Below are 17974 nucleotides of genomic sequence, written 5' to 3' on the forward strand. Positions count from 1 at the left end.
AATAGAATTCCAATGCAAAGTGAATGTTAATGCACTAAAGACATACCTGATATGTCTTAGTCAAAACCAATAGTTTCAGCCGTTGTCGCTAAATAATTACAAAGTGCTTCAAGTTCCATAAGAGGAATTTTTTCATCTTGTGCACACAAAATAAACTTGTTCCCACAAGATAAAAACCTGTGTGAACAAGATAATTAACTTGTGTGCACAAGTTAATTAAACTGGTATACAGTGATTTCGTTGCCAAAAATGTCTGTTTTATATTTATGGTGCTGATTAAGAATATGACTTAGGTTTTGCCAGATTGGCTCTAGTTTCTGAGATATTTAATGGTTAATCAATTAATTAACACAACACGTTTGAAAAGCATTCAGAATTGCAAGAATATTTTTATTTTAGTTACAACTAGTAAGTAAACAGTCTAACATCATACAAAAAAGAAATGTAAAATATCTAACAGTGACTGGAAAATGTTATGTATGATTTAAATAATACAATGTTAATTAGTTATTAATTGTTATTAATATCAATGCTTCAAAAAAAAAAGTACTGTGGCTGGTTGAAAAAGACGACTAATGGCTACGAAGCGCGATGCAACCATTGTAAAAAGTCATCAAACTGGCAACAACGGGCTCTAAAGCCATTGACTCACATACTGTATCAGGGGAGAGAAGCACAAACGTTTTGTCAAAAGTCGGACAACAGCTGTCCCCATTCAGTTGTTTGCCAGTCCTGCAAGTACAACCTCTACAGACAGGCCTACACCCGCTTTGGCAGTGTCTCTGGATCCCACGACAAGCAATATGCCATCTTCTTTTGACTGCATTTGTGAAACCCGGATGGATCCACTTCTTTTGGCCAAACCACATTTTTCATGGCCCTATCACAAGCATTTCGACCATTTCTGGCTAAATACCAGACAGGTTTTCCCATGATGCTCTTCCTCTGGAAGGACTTGGCAGATTCGATCCGGGTAAATATTCACCACCACAGTCACAACAGCAATAAATGAACATGCAAACTTGTACAAGTGAACTTAACTCTAATTTTTATTTCAGACTCTCCTTCAACGCTTCATCATTCTTTTCATTACCTAAGACACTGTTAAAGAGTCAAAAGACAGACCAAAAGCTATTGCATTTGTTATCACACACAAGTCGCATTGGGAGAATGCATTATTTGCATGAATGTCCATTATCTCAAAAACTAGAACCAATTCAGCAAAAGTAATGTGATTTTTGAATTCAGTACCCTCAAAATACCTTGGCAACTGAAAAAAGAAAATCAAAATTGTATGCATCTCTAAGGATTCCAGATGCACACAGTGACCATATAATGGACAGAATTATCTAATCAAGTTTAATTGTCCCATAAGGGGAGAGGACACAGACGCAGGGCTGGGGTCCCACCCGCCCTGCCCCCTGGTTCACCCTCGCTCGCCTTAGCTGGGGCTCGGGGGGCGCTTGCGGGTCCTGAGGCTCGGGTCCGGCTGTCGCCTGCGGGTCCCCCTACGAAGCCTCATCACCCTGTCTCAGTCCCGCATCCGATTCCTCGTTGGTCGCCTGCGGGTTCCCCGGCTACGGCTCTTCCGTCGCCTAGGGGTCGCCCCACTCCGGCGCGTCACAAGACGTCACCTAGGCCGGCTGTGGCTTTGCCATCGCCTGCTGTGACTCCCCCATCTTCCTTGCCTTCCCCGGTTTCCCCTTCAACTCCATCGCCTTCCCTGGTGCCCCCTCCAACTTCCTCCTCGTCCCCTTCGTCTGTCCCTCACCCTGCCTTCTCAGCCCCTCCGAGATCCCCTCCTGCTCTGGCCTTCTGGTTGCTTACGGCCCCTCCAGCTGCTACCCATCGCCCGCTGGGGCTTCCTCAGGCTCCCCTTTCTCCCCCAAGCTTTCCTCCTAGGTCTCCCATCTTTGTCCCTCCTTTGTTTCCTCCTCGTCCCTCAGTTCCTCTTGTCTCTGCTCCTCGTCCCCCTGTGTTCACTCCTGGCCCTTTCGTCCCACCTGTTCCCTCCGTGTGGCCTTTCCTTATCTGTCTGTCGGCATTCCCTGTTTTGTGTCAGGTCCTGTCTTGGCTTTTGCCCCTGTGCCTGTTCTGTGTGTCAGTTTTGTTCCCTGTGCCCCGCTGATGATCCTGTTCTTGTTTTCTCGGTCCTGTATCCCCAGTCTGATCTCGTCCGTCAGCTCCCCTGAAGTGCGCCCGGAGTGTGCGCCTTTGGGGGGGGGGGTTCTGTCATGCCCGGCTCGTCCGATCCTCATGTGTGCCACGCCCCCTGATTATCCATGTGTGCCTCCCCAATCATGCCCAGCTGTGTCTTGTTATTTTGCCATGTCTTTGTTCTATTGCAGTCCATGTCTTGCCCTGCCATTTGTCCGTTATTGATGTTAGATGTTAGTACCGTTGATCTGTCCTGCCCGTAGCCTTCTTCCCCTCAATAAATCCCCGTTTTCCCCGACTTTTGCCTCCTGGCTTCATTCTTCCCTGCCTGCCAGCCTGCCCGTCCGCTACCCCCAACCCTGACAGAATGTCACAAATGATACACAGTCAATTCGTGGACGAAATATTTTCTTGCAATAAAAGTAAGCAGTGATTTGTTTTTTTTTTTTTTAAATCCGGGCCCAAACTTCTGGCCTGTAGTGTATGTGTGTGTGCGTATACGCATATACACACATCCACTCTATAGTATTATATATATTGAGTATTTTAAATATAAGTATATGAGTTATATTGTTGTCAGTGACGACATGCGGACCATGCAGACACACAAACAGAACTGGAGGCAGGATTTGAATCTCCAGAGCTCTTTGAAAATATACCAACCAACCACCTCCCTCCAGAACTCTTCTGTGTAACTCAAAGGAACTCAAAGGAAAATCTACTGACTATATCAGGGGTATTGAACTGGCGGATTCCAGACTGAAACACAATTTAATACAAACCACGTCATTGTGATTGAGAAAAACTGTTCTTACAAGACTTAGTTCCTCAACAAACACAAACACAAGAGTTAAAAACACAGTACGTAGAAACACATGCAATATAGATGTGAATCCTCCCATATTATATTCAGACCCATAAAACTGCTCCCAGTGCAGTCATTAGACATCTTTCTGCCAGGTGTCCCCACACTTAGCAAGTACCTCTGAAAGAGGGAGATATGTATTAAGGTATTGGCATAGTCTATGCTTCCATTCAGAATAAACTGATTTACTGACTGAGCCATTATGTGTCAGAAAGGACTGTCCTTAGTATTTAATTTAGAGTAAGGAATACCCAGTAATACTGACCTCAGTATCTCCAGCTTACAGCGTGTAAAACCCAGTAATGCTGACTGCGGAATCTCCCTTTTAATCTTTGGATGCTGTTTCTCCGTTAAATCCGGCAGCTCATTGTCACTGAGGTCCAGCTCTTTCACATGTGGGTTTGAACTGAGAGCAGAGGCCAGTGCTATACAGGATTCCCAACTCAATTTACAGCTGTTCAGTCTGGAAAAAGAAACATGAAAACAAGCATTTATTTTGAATACAGCAAATGCACAGCTTACATTTCAAAATGAATTGCATTGTGCAGCATTATGTGCCTTTCAGTGATTTGAGATGAGGGGAGAGGTGAGATGGTACTTTTATTTGCTGTCATCATTTGATCACTGAGTGAATTAATGAATCTTACCTCAAATCCTTATATTTTTTTATGTATTATTGTACAGTTCAAGCTGACAAAGTACTGTAACACAGGTCATGCTGTATATTAGTTTGACAGGTAAAAGAAAACACACATATGGTGCAAAATAAAAATAAACAGCTGATTGAAAAAAAAACAATCTACAAAGAAACATGTACAATATCGATATGATTGTTAACACCCCTACCAGGGGAGATGCCATTCTTGATCTTGTTCTCTCTAATAACCAGGACAGGATTGGTAAATTAGACGTTTTAGAACCACTTGACAGTAGCGATCATAACATGGTCAAATTTGAGGTTAAGTTTAGTGTTCGAAGAGCTAAGTCCAAATCAAAAATATATAATGTTAGGAAGGCTGACTTTAAGTGTATGAGACTAAAACTAGAAACTGTGAACTGGATGGAGTTAAATAACAAAACTGTTGAAGAGGCCTGGGAATTTTTTAAAAGCACATTATTGCAAGTGCAAGAGGACTTCATACCTGTTTCCAGCAAGAACAAATCTAGGAAATTGCAACCTAGGTGGTTTACTAGGGAAATAAAGTATAAAGTAAGGAGGAAAAGGGCTTTGTTCCAGCAATGGAAAATAACTGATGATGACAGAATTAAGCAGGAATATCTAAGTCTACAGGCTGAGTTAAAAAATGATATTAGACGAGCTAAAAGAAATGTCGAAAGGATGGTTGCATTGGAAGCTAAGGATGACGTTAAAAGTTTCTTCCAGTATTTTAACTCTAAAAGAGCTCTAAAACCTGAAATTACTAATCTGCAGGATAGTAAGGGTCTTATAATTGTAAACGACATTGATATAGTAAATGAATTCAATGATAGTTTTGCGCGGGTATTCACTGTTGAGGACCTTAGTAATTTACCAGTTATTACCTATCCAGCATCATCTATAGCTAATATATATATAACTGAAGCAGATGTTTTGCAAAGCCTAGCTAAGCTCAAAATAAATAAATCACAGGGCCCTGATGGCATCTTACCTATAGTGTTAAAAGAGATGACAGATATTATTTGCCGACCCTTAACTTTACTTTTTCAAAAATCCTTATGTGAAGGTGTGGTACCTTCTGATTGGAAGCACGCCTTCATAACGCCTATTTTCAAAAAAGGGGATAGAAGTAATTTGTCTAACTATAGGCCAATCAGTCTAACTTGTATAACTGGTAAAGTTATGGAGGCTTTAATCAAAGAGAAAATGGTAGATTACCTGGACTCCAATAACATTTTGCGGGATAGCCAGCATGGATTTAGGAGAGGTAGATCCTGTTTAACGAATCTGTTGGAGTTTTTTGAGGAAGCTACTTAGGAAGTTGATGATAAGAAGGCCTATGATGTCATCTACTTAGATTTCCAAAAGGCTTTTGATGTTGTCCCCCACAAGAGGCTCCTACTTAAACTCAAAGCGACAGGTATTTTAGGTTCCGTAGCGACCTGGATTGATAACTGGTTAACAGATAGGAAACAACGAGTAGTTATAAGAGGCACAATGTCACAGTGGGCTTGCGTTCATAGTGGGGTACCGCAGGGTTCGATTTTAGGACCACTATTGTTCCTAATTTACATAGATGAAAGATGAAATTTAACGTTGATAAATGTAAGGTACTCCATCTAGGGAGCAGAAATATAAAGTACAGGTATTTCATGGGTGTCACTGAAATAAAGGTAGCTGATCATGAGAAAGACCTTGGTGTGTATGTTGATGCTTCCATGTCCCATTCTCGCCAGTGTGGGGAAGCAATAAAAAAGGCCAATAGGATGTTGGGGTATATCTCCAGGTGTGTGGAGTTTAAGTCAAGGGAGGTAATGCTAAGATTATACAATTCCTTGATGAGACCTCACCTTGAATATTGTGTGCAGGTTTAGTCACCATATCTTAAAAAGGACATTGTGGCCTTAGAAAAGCTGCAGCGTAGGGCCACAAAAATGATTCCTGGTCTTAGAGGAATGTCATACGAGGAAAGGTTACTTGAGCTAAATCTGTTCAGTCTCAAGCAAAGGAGACTGAGAGGGGACATGATCCAGGTATATAACATTCTAACAGGTTTGGATGCTGTTCAACCAAATAGTTACTTCAGCATTAGTTTAAATACACAAACTCGTGGCCATAGGTGGAAATTAGCGGGAGAACATTTCAAGCTGGATTTAAGGAAGCACTTCTTTACACAGCGTGTAGTCAGAGTATGGAATAGCCTTCCTGATAATGTAGTGCAAGCTGAATCCTTAGGTTCCTTTAAATCAGAGCTAGATAAGATTTTAACGACTCTGAGCTATTAGTTTAGTTCTCCCCAAGCGAGCTTGATGGGCCGAATGGCCTCCTCTCGTTTGTATAGTTCTTATGTTCTTATGTTCTTATGAATCATGCCATAACATTCAGGCGAATGAAACAGCTTCCAATGAAGTTGTTAGCCATCTTCCTACCAGCTATTCCCACACTTAACAAGTATAACGAAACAAAAAAACTCTTGAACACATCACATCGGGCATGGATTAAGCTTGATAGGCCAAAACTAACAGATATTTAAAATAAGATGATCTCCCCAAAAATGTGGAGTGAGTAGGTAGCACTGTTGTTTCACACCTCCAGGATTTGGGGTTGAATCCCACTTCTATTGTATTGTCTGGGGAGTTTTCATGTTTTCTAAATGTTAGCTCTGGTTTCTACATTTTCCTCGCACATGCAATTAAATTAATTGGTGTCTGTAAGTTACCTGTTGTGTGTGTCAGTGTGTGCCCAGTGTTTGGCATCCCACCCAGGGTTTCTACCTATACTCCATGGGATAGGATCCAGGCTGCCTGTCCAGGTAAGCAGTAAGAATAATTAGGATAATTAGACTGACGTAAAATGCATATTCTATACTTACTTCAGTTTCTCCAGTTTACAGCTGGGACCCTCCAGTAGAGCAGAGAGCTGCTTCACTCCTGAGTCTCCTGGGTGATTGTAGCTCAGATCCAGCTCTCTCAGGTGTGAGGGGTTTGACCTCAGAGCTGAAGTCAGGGAAGAACAGCCTTCTTCTCTGACTCTACAGTCTGACAACCTATAAGAAGAAATCATAATACTGTTATGTCGCCCACATAATACTGATATGTCCTTCCACACAACGTCCTACTGCGTACATTTGGGGTCCCATAAGCTTAAAACAATGTTGAAAAATTCTGATCCGAGCAGCACACAGCAGACGCCATTTTGCACCACATGTAGTTGGTGTAAACAAAGCAACTGTGCTGCCAGCAGTATCAGCAGCAAGTATATCTAACTTTTAATACTTATAATACTTGATAGTGATAAATATTTATGTTTCTCATTCATGTATTTAATTTACTGTCATTTCATCATCATTTTGACATACTTATATAAAGTATACTGTACCATACAGCTTTCTACACAGTGTATATGATGTTCGCATAGTATCCAAGTCATCTAACATCCTATTTGAAAGAATATAACCCAGACATTATGTGATGCATACCGTTCAACAGCCATCTATTCACTAGTAACTATCCAAATAAATTAAGTTCATTCTGTGTGAAAAGGATAGACTAGCAGCAATGGCAGTCTATTGGCCTGAGATCACATGATAGTCATAGAAATAAAATAATTTGGAGTGAAAGTCAGAAAGAGAAGATGGCCAGGAGTTCTTGAAAGCTGTCATAAAAATAAATATAACATCCTATAACAATGCACAGCAAATGTGCCAGTGTTAAATTGACACTGTATGCTATTAACAGTATATGTTTCTCACCAATCTGTTACATTTAACATTTTACAAAGTGTAGTGAGTGTTATTTTATAGTGTTAAACTTTATTAATTCTGATAGTGTTCAATTGACATCACAGATGTTAATCACTGTCACTCCACCTCTTCCCAGACTGCAGGCTCATATGGTGCAACACAGGTAAAGAAATCTGTGGCCCATATCTGTCCAATTTTATGTTAACTCATCTGTCTGGGCAGTCAGCTGCTGTGTTTAATTAACCTACCCTCATGAGAAAGACTCTAACCAACATGGCCTTTTCACTTTTTATCCAAATTTTATGTAAGCCCAGTTCTGATTGTTCCTGAAGACCAGCAGACTGTATTGGTGTAACCTGAACACACACTGGATCTTTCTGACTCTTACCTTTTGGTTTAAAGTTGAGATTGAGATAGAGGAAGAAAACTGAAAATTCTCATTATTAATTTCTTTAAGCAAGAATGAGACAGCTTTCTTGTAACAGGATAAGAGAGACCCGGTTGAGCTCCCTCACAATCATGTGTGATATAAAACTCAATAAAATGTATTTTACTAGTCATGGGGAAACCCAGTGAGAATTCACTGTGAAACAGTAGTATGTCATGTCAAATTTTCATGTGCTCTTAACAACAAGGCCAAAACTGGTAATAAAACTAGTCTCTCACCAGGAATGTCAGTGTAAAGGCAGTACTCATCGACACCGATTATAAAGCTTGCTAGACTGCATAACAATTAATTAGGTGGGCTGACAGAAGATAACAGCTCCCCTATTGGTTAAAGGAGTGTTCTTTCCCTAAAACAGAGATAAGATGTGGTGGCCTCATTGCTTTTAGATGACAACTTGGGGTAGAAGAACAAATCAAATAATTTTGCTAATGTAATATTCAGATTTATATTGAGCTTAATTTTTAGAAACCAAGGCTTATTATAGAGCCCACTATGATCAATAATGGAATGCCACAATTTAGTTTCTACCACATTTAATTTTTTTGTCATTTTCCAGTGTACTTTGGGCTGCCTGCGTTGATGCATGCTTTTTGGGTTGACTGGTGTAGAGGTTCATGTAGGTGTATAGCTTGAAAGGAATCTGGGTGGGTTCTGGTTGGGGGCAGCGTGTTGCTCAGTGGACTAAGCCTGTGTTCCTTTAACCACAAGGTTGCTGGTTCAAACCCAACCTCATCATGTCTGCGGGTCCTTGAGCAAGCCCTTAACCTCCAGCTTCCTGGGTGCACCAACGGGTGGCTGCCCTTCATGGACAGTTTGCTCTACAAAGAGCTGATGGAGGTATAAAAAGAATTTCCCAAAGGGGACAATAAAGAATCGATTATTGCAATGGGTGAGGCACCACAGGAATACTTGCTTAGTGGGGAAGAATAGGTATGAATGCAGCGATTCCCTTGTGTGACTTGCCTTGCAATTGTTAACAGAACCACTGCATGATATTAAAATATTGACACAGTTCATCCCTAGACAGCTAGTATTCAGGACTAGCTGAATTACTAGTTGAGGCACTTCATACATGAGAGGGTCTTATAATAGTAGCACCTGACACTTAAATAGGAGCTAAACTCAAAGTATATTAACTCCCCATGTGGTTTACCGTTCAGCAAACCTCTCCTGTTTTGTGTGTACATGTTGGAGGGCGCTCCAGTTGTACAGACCCATGGTCTGTGCTTTAATCTGTGTTCCAAATGCAGCATTACTTTAAAATACCATATTAGTACTTGGACTGTCATACAGGACTGACCTCAGTATTTCCAGTTTAATATGTGGATTCTCAATTTCAGCAAAGAGCAGCCTCATTCCAGAATCCTGCAGGTCATTGTCACTCAGGTGCAGCTCTCTCAGGTATGAGGAGTTTGATCTGAGAGTTAAAGCCAACGCTTCACAGGATGTCTCTGTGAGATTGCAGCTGTTCAGTCTGGAAAAGGAAACATCAAAACAGTCATTTATAACAACACCTTGCATTTACATTTACAGTGTGCAGAGTTTGCTTTGTGTTTGGGGAATTTTCTGCACTCATACATTCATGTAACTGACTGTGGGTCTAGTCCCAAAAAAATATATCTTTTACTATATTTTCAGCAGTGAAAATGCCATAATACAGAACAAACTACCTAATATTGTTTTGTATTTTTCAACATTGTTCTACACTGCCAGTACGAATGAGAACATGAGAGAGAACAGGTCCTGGTTCCCCAGTCTCATCCCGTTCATCGCCTCCCCTGAGGCGCGCCCGGAGAGCACGCCTTTGGGGAGGGGGGTTCTGTCATGCCCGGCTTGTCCGATCCTCGTGTGTGCCACACCCCCTGATTATCCACGTGTGCTTCCACTATCTAGCCCAGCTGTGTCTGATTATTTTCGCCCAGTCCTGTCTATTTCAGTCCATGTCTTGCCTTTGTTCCTTGTCCGTCATTGATGTTACTGATGTTTGTCGATGTTCGAGCTGCTAATCTGTCCTGCCTGTCCCATTCCTAATAAATCCCCAGTTATTCCCCGTATTCTGCCTGCCTGTTTCCTGCTTGCTCGCCTGCCCGTGCGATCACCCATTTTAACCAGCGCGATCGCGCTGTAGTATTAAGGTATTGGCATAGTCCATGCTTAGACAGCTTACATTCAGGATCAACTGATTGAGCCATTATGTGGAGTGTCAGAAAGGACTGTCCTTAGTGTTTAATTTACAATAAGGAATAACCCAGTAATACTGACCTCAGTATCTCCATCTTACAGCGTGTAAAACCCAGTAATGCTGACTGCGGAATCTCCCTTTTAATCTTTGGATGCTGTTTCTCTGTTAAATCCGGCAGCTCATTGTCACTCAGGTCCAGCTCTCTCACATGTGGGTTTGAACTGAGAGCAGAGGCCAGTGCTATACAGGATTCCCAACTCAATTTACAGCTGTTCAGTCTGGAAAAAGAAACATGAAAACAAGCATTTATTTTAAATAATTCAATATGAACTATAGTGTGCAGTGTTCTGTGCCTCTGTGTAATTTGAGATGAGATGAGAGGTGAGATGGTACTTTTATTTAAAGTAGTAATTTGAACACTGAATCAGTGGATCTTACAGTACCTCAAATCTTATATTAATTAATTAACAGGGAAAAAAGCTTTGACAACCCATAACTGGCAGAGATTAAGTCTACCGGGCCTAGAATAAGAGATAATTAACAGGGTTTCCACAAAAATAGCACTGAATCAGCACTGTAGCCTGACACCTGCAGGGTTTGGGGTTGAATCCTACTGCTACTCTATTGTATAGGATGTTTTCTCCATGATGTGTGTGTTCTCTATGTACTAAAGTTTCCTCACACAAACATGCATTTAGGCAAATTGGTTTCTGTAAATTACCTGTTGTGTGTGTCATTGTGTGTCACAGTTACTGACTGGCATCCCACCCTATACTGCATGGGATATAATCCAAGTTACCTGTCCAGGATAAGGAGTTGGAAGAAGGAGAGATGGATGGATATAAAATGCATATTCTGTACTCACTTCAGTATCTCCAGTTTACAGCTGGGATCCTCCAGCATAGCAGAGAGCAGCTTCACTCCTGAGTTTCCTGGGTGATTGTAGCTCAGATCCAGCTCTCTCAGGTGTGAGGGGTTTGACCTCAGAGCTGAAGTCAGGGAAGAACAGCCTTCTTCTCTGACTCTGCAACCTGCCAGCCTGCAGAAAGGAAATCATAATATTGTTTATTCAGGAAGCATGCTGACCTTTAATGATTTGATAGAATAAAATAAAATGACTCTGATTTAAAGTTAAAAATGGTCAGTAGTCAGCTCTCTGGGTTTAATTGGTTAGTTGCATAAAAAATATATAACATCCTCTAAGATAATGATTCATTGCTTGTCACAATGTTACCTCTAAAGCCAAAAAACTACAGCCATTGCAGCCAGAATACAGGTGACTGCTGACCTCAGTCAGCACCACAGACAGCAGCCACCTGTGAAAATTTCAGCACCTTTGTTTTGGACCAGGTGCCAAAAGCTGCCCCATCCATAATCTTGCACTCCTGGCTCCCACTAATGACCCCAGCCAGCTCACATCTGGGAAGGATCCCTCAGGAGCTAAAAGGGAGGTTCCCTCAGAAGCCTCTTAGCAAACATCTGGTTACTGCCTCTAGCCTGGCTGTAGTGCTGTAATGCCTGTGTTGATTTTCTCAAAGGCACAGCCTGAATGGAACCAATGATAGGACTGGACCTACTACACCACACAATACCTCCACCTTTTGTCTCCATCCCTGTTCTACGTATTCCTTATACAAAGCTATAATTCAGAGACAATATTCTGAACTTGCTTTGCCTATGTGCCTCTGTTCCTGTGGTCTGCCACACTTTATGCACACATTATGAGTTGGGGGTAGCGTGTGGCTCTGTGGGCTAAGCCTGTGTGCCTGTAATCAGAAGGTTGCCGGTTCAAACCCAGCCTCAGGCTGCAGGTCCTTGAGCAAGGCCCTTAACCCCCAGCTCCCTGGGCGCCACTACAGGTGGCAGCCCTTCGCAGACAACTTACTCAATGAAAAAAGAGCAAGTTGAGGGAGGTGTAAAGACAATTTCCCAAAGGGGATCAATAAAGTATCTATTATTATTATTATTCACTGAAGCTCACCTTTTAGCCATAGTTACTCTGTAGTATCAGACATAAACGATCAAGTCAATTCAAAATTAACCATCCAATGATAACGAACCACTGCATGAAACTTAAAACAACTGCCATCCCTCATCCACTGTCCTGCTACAGGAAGAACACTGGAAGCAGAGAGGATGAGGCCCTGGACTGATGTGAAAAGCAAAGGATGTGACACCACAGGGGCAAAAAGTCCACTAAACCCCAAAGGATGACGATCAGCATCACAGCACCAGAGTTCATCTTTTGGGTCCTCAGAACCACCCATGAGGAAGTGAGAAGGGCTCCCTCCCTCCCTGCCTGGTCCTTGTTCCCCTAACCTTTTTGAAGTTAGTCTTTGTTTTTTGTATTTAGATTTTTTTTTTTTACCCTATTGGTTCATTTGTTATTATTATTTTTTTTTTTTGTGTTTCGTAGTGTTTTCTGTTTCTGTTGTTAAACCCCTGTTGTGTTCCCGAAGCTGCTAGTGGATTGTCCATCTTTTCCTGCCTGCACCATATCTTGCCCCTGTGATCGAAACTCCCGAGTCTCTGACAACATGCTGAAAGGGATTCCAGTTGGACTAAGAAATACCCATAGTCTGTGATTTAATATGTGTTCCGAATGCAGCATAACTGACATACCAGTTTGGTAATTGAAATGTCAAATATGACTAACCTCAGTATTTCCAGTGTACAGTCTGGATTCTCCAGTTCCACAAAGAGCAGCTTCACTCCAGAATCCTGCAGGTCATTGTCACTCAGGTCCAGCTCTCTCAGGTATGAGGAGTTTGATCTGAGAGTTAAAGCCAATGCTTCACAGCATGTCTCTGTGAGATTGCAGCTGTTCAGTCTGAAAAAGAAAACATTTTAAGACACACATACAGATTGTGTCACATTGGTAAAAGTACTGATGCAACAGTAATATAAGCTTTTATTTTAAAAATAAGCAGCACAGCTTACATTTCAAAATAAATAGTGTGCAGAATCTACAGAGTCAGTATGAATGACAGCATAAGAGTGAACATACTCTATACTGCATTAAATGACAAGCTATATTATGCAAATGCATCTCATAGCATGACTGACCTAAGTATTTCCACTTTACAGCGTTCATTCCCCAGTCCAGCAGAGAGCCGATTCACTCCTGAATCCTGCAGGTCATTGTTACTCAGGTCCAACTCTCTCAGACAAGAGCAATTTGAGGTGAGAGCTGCAAGCAACTCTTCACAGCATGTCTCCGTGAGATTACAGTTGTTCAGCCTTGAAAAGAAAACCAGCCAAGACACAGACATTTCAGGAATAGCACTGATACTACATATCAAAACAAAAATTATTTAAAATACAAAAAAAGACCCTCTCCAGGAATCAAAGAGAGATTTGCATGTCCCAATGAACCAAAGAACTATTGTTAGGGGCAGTTGCTCCTAATAGGGTCTTCCAAGGCAAACTGCTCCTAGGTGATGGGCCAGACTAAGAGAAATTCAAACAACCCGTAAAAAAAAAAAAAGTACCCAGAAACCTTGACTGGGAACAGAGATACTGAACAGATAGATGATAAAGAACATGGATTATGTAACCTTGCCTGGGTTAGGAAAACCAGGGCCCCAACTGGAGCCCAGTCTGGGTAGGGAGCTTGTTGGCTAGTGACTGGTGGTTGGGCCTTCACCCATGGGGCTCAGCCAGGCACAGCCCAAATGAGGCAGGTGGAGCCCTTTTCCTGTGAACTGTCCACCTGCTGGAGGAGTCAATAGGGTGTGGTGCAATGTGGATCAGACAGCATTTGAAGGCAGAGGCCTTGGTGGACTGATCCCTGGTAGTTGAATCTTTAGGGAAAATGGACCCAATTTCAGGGAGTTCACCCTGGTAAATGAGAGGGTTGCCTCCCTTTGACTTTTAGTCAGGAGATGGGCTCTTAGTATTTTCTGAGCTTACGCACCAAATATAAGATTAGAGTATCCAGCCTTCTTAAAGACTTTGGGATCTGAACCTGAGCAGTGCTCTGCTATTGGACTTCTGTGCTGGTCCGAGTTGAGAACTTCTTTCTGGTACCACTTTGCACCAGGTGCTGAATTGGGCTCTTTATCTTAATTGGTATTGGGTATATTTGCTAAAGTTTGGTTTACTGTACTTATTAAAAAATTATACATTTACCCAAAAAATGTTGCCTTAATTAGAGTGTTTTTATAGGGTGGTACTGTGAATGTAGATAGACTTTAGCTGAATTTATTTTAAAAATATATTATTTAAAACTGGGTATACTTGTTTGCTTATTTGTATTTGCATTTGTGGATAAAGCACATGGCCAGAAGAATTGTTAATGAGACTTCATAATGTATACCTGGCTTTTAGACAAAAATATCTGTGTAATTTATGTTGAGAAAAAATGCAGAAGTAATTTAAGATGTAAAAATGTTTCTATGTATATATTTCTTAATTTTTGGATGAAAGGATAAAATTTGAAGACTCCAAATTTCTTTTGGAGTCTTTCTTTTCCCAGCAGTAGAGTCAAATTTAGCATTTAAAAGATACATTTATCTTATAACGTGGTCGGCAGTAACGTTATTGGTTGTACTTAAAGTGAGAAGTTATGCAATCCAACAGTAAATGGCTCATTAATAGGAATATTCTAGGAATATTATAATATTATTAATAAGAATATAGTTGTGATCTTGGCTGGTCTCAAAATGAAATCCCAAGTCCATTACAAGAACGAGTACAAATACGGCTGATTCAAAGACTAGATCGAGACCTTTTGAAACTGGTCTTGAGTACTACAACATTTGATATTACTATAAATTTCTATCATGAAGAAATGAAGCAGTGGTATAGTGTGACACAAAATTAAAGGTGGGTAAACTATATGCACAGCAGTAAAAAACAGTGGTAACTATTCATATCCTTAATATTAGTGATCTCAAAAAAAGGTGAGTAAACGCTGTTTTGTAAATTTAAAAGAGCGTTTATGTGCATTTACCCTCCACTACACCACTGAATGAAGGATTGCATAAAATAATCAAAAAACTTCACAACGTCAAATAATACATCTGTCACGCCCACAAGGGCAGGACAACACAATGCCAGGCAACCGCCTCCTAAATGAGGATGCTATTTAGGCTACGTTCACACTGCCATGCTGAAGTGACTCAAATCGGATTTTTTTGCCTTAATGTGACACAGATCTGATCTTTTCAGGGCTGTGTGGACACGCAAATCTGATCTTTTCAAATCGGATTTGTGTCACTTTCATATGTGGTACTAAATCGGATACATATCCGATTCGCGGCCATACGACCTGAATGTGAACGCTCAGATCAGAATTCATGTGGCTTTTTGGTTATACGCAGGCGCCGACATCATCAGCCTGCACCGGCAGGCTCCTACCCACACATCTCTTGGTGCAGCAGTTCCAGCAATAACTGCAAAGCCAGCCGCCTGACTTTTTTCGACCTGCTCATGTACAGCTGATTCACTATTTGTCGTCCTCCAGAGCAAAGTGCGATACATGCGTGAGCTACTGACGCCTCCATTTTTAATGCCATGAGTCGTCCCACAGATATGACGTTTTTTTGTTGTTGGTGATGCAGTTGACCCGTGTAAAAACGTATCAATGTGAGTCCCAAATGTGACGTTTTGAAAGACCGATGCGTTCAGATTGCAGTCAGATACAGGTCACTTGTAGTTATGAATGTGAACCATTAAGATAGACAAATCTGATCTGAGCAAAAAAAAATTGGAACTGAACGAGGTGACTGGCAGTGTGAATGTAACCTAAGTATCGCAAAGTATTGTTGCCAGATCTATGACACATACCAAGCGTTTCTCCATCTTCTGTCTCTCCCGCTTCCCCTGCCTGTCCCGTCCTACCCTGTTGTCTGCCTGCCTGCCCCACCTGCCCTCTTCGTCTTGCCTTCCCGGTCCCATCTCATCGTGTTCCCTGTCCATTTGTCTCACCGTCCTGTCTCTCTCTGTAGGATTGTCCTTCCTGGCTTCAGACTTTCCGCGACCAACCCGACCATTCTCCTGGATTCTCCCTTTGTGCTTTTGCTTACCCGATCTTCTGATTAAAGTGTTCTCCTGCATATTCGGGTCTGCCTCTTTCCTAATAGCGAAGAATGACAACATCAGTGTCTCTCTGACCCAATTTCAGCTAATTATCGTCAAATACTACCGAATTAAAACAAGACTTTGCTGTGTCCGCCTCCGCCATTTAAAAAAATTTTTTTTCAATTCTTCCAGAATTCATCACGTAAGCTCAAGGTACTAGTGATGGGAATTCCGGCTCTTTTAAGAGAGCCGGCTTTTATGGCTCGGCTCACTTAAAACAGCCGGCTCTTTCGGCTCCCAAGTGGTTCTTCAGATTTTTTTTTGGTGCTTAAATGAATTTATTTCCAGAAATAATGTAAAATTATTAGTGAAATAAATTCCTATGGTTGGAAATCACATGCAGTCATTTTAGCCAATTCCTCATCAGTTGTGTTCTGTTTGCACAAACTGTCTCATAGAGCTCTAGGTTGTAGGTCTAGGTGGTTGTGGTGCTGTACTGGATGACGGTGTAGACATTGAAAAACTGGCACTTTCAACAGTTGCAGTAGACAAACTGTCTCTTTCATTAGTAGCAGGTTCACTTGCTTGTCTTTTTTCTTCCCACTGCACTGATGGATGTACAGTTCTCATGTGCTGATGCAGGTTATTTGTAGAACCTGTTCAATATGAGATTTTAACCTTGCAAGCTCTACACTCTGCCTTAGTATTATTAATGCAATTGAAATGTATCCAAATTTTACTCCGTTTCCTGCAGTCACTCATTTTGTCGCGCACATCTCCTTCCTTCCTGTTTCTCTCTCTGTGCGTGTGGTTGCTGTATTTGTCTATGGGTGCGTTCGACTTCACACAGCCATTTGCATCACTGGCTTAAAGCAGTGCATTCTAGTCCCAACACAATGCATCATGGTTAGATATTTTTTGTCCAACTTCAGCCGGCGCTGTAAAACGTCACCATCCGTGACCATGTCACATGGTACAAAAACCTCAAGAGAGCAAGACGAATTAAGAGTTAAAGCCCAAGTCGAACACATCCTGTAGCACCGCCCCTCCCCCTCCTGCTCAATGCAGACACGCATCGTGTAGTTGACCAATCTGTGCGGGTGGAAAAAAAATAGAGAAATAAAAAAAGTGGCTCTGACTCCGGCTCACAGGCGGGAGCCGGCTCTCATCGTTCACTTCAAAGAGCCGGCTCCGAGAGCCATTTCCTTCGCGACCGACACATCACTACAAGGCACAGCATTGGTTCTCGTCTCTCTTTCTTTTATGGCGGTTGGCATCCAGCTTAATGGTGCTTTACCGCGGCTTTGGTTAGCTTACTGCTCCCAAATTTGGGGGTAGCCACTGTACTTATGTGTATAATAACATAGACCCAACTAATCGATTATTAAATTAGTTGCCAACTATTTTAATAGTCGATTTAATTGATTAGTTGTTGCAGCCCTACTATTATTTAAGACCATCTGTAACCACTGCTTTAAGTACCTTCATTATGAATTAGGGCTGCTGCGATTAGTTGACATAGTCGATGACGTTGATGTTGAAAATGCATCAACATCGATATTCATTGTCATCGTTTTAATTTATTTATGAATTAATTATTTCTTAATTATTTTGTTATGAAGTTATCATTATGATTTGTAAAATATTTCCATTCAGTATAAGAAATAAAAAAAAAAAAGTTCAATGGCATACCACAGCAGCAGGAGCGCTATTCACGAGAGAAAAAACACACAGCCACTACTCTGGACAATACACTGCCAGAATAGGCAAAACCACCAGAAATGTTGTCTATTCATGACTTATAACTTAAGTTAACCCAGTTAACTGATAAATCTTACTTTGTGGAAGACCACCTACTCCTACTACTACCACTGCTACTACATTACTATTGCTACTGT

General features: G+C 41.4%; 1 protein-coding gene across 1 annotated transcript in view; it reads right to left on the bottom strand.

The window, feature by feature from the left end:
• LOC125723773 (uncharacterized) overlaps nt 1–17974 on the bottom strand; it is a 269293-nt gene that overhangs the window by 194741 nt on the left and 56578 nt on the right. Inside the window, exons 14-17 of the mRNA XM_049000508.1 lie at nt 13119–13292; nt 12709–12882; nt 6553–6726; nt 3288–3485 (exon numbers count right to left, since the gene is read on the bottom strand). Of these exons, the coding sequence (XP_048856465.1) occupies nt 3288–3485; nt 6553–6726; nt 12709–12882; nt 13119–13292 (720 nt within the window). The remainder of the gene's footprint in view (nt 1–3287; nt 3486–6552; nt 6727–12708; nt 12883–13118; nt 13293–17974) is intronic.

This window comes from Brienomyrus brachyistius, unplaced genomic scaffold (assembly GCF_023856365.1).
Source record: "Brienomyrus brachyistius isolate T26 unplaced genomic scaffold, BBRACH_0.4 scaffold51, whole genome shotgun sequence".
NCBI lineage: Eukaryota > Metazoa > Chordata > Actinopteri > Osteoglossiformes > Mormyridae > Brienomyrus > Brienomyrus brachyistius.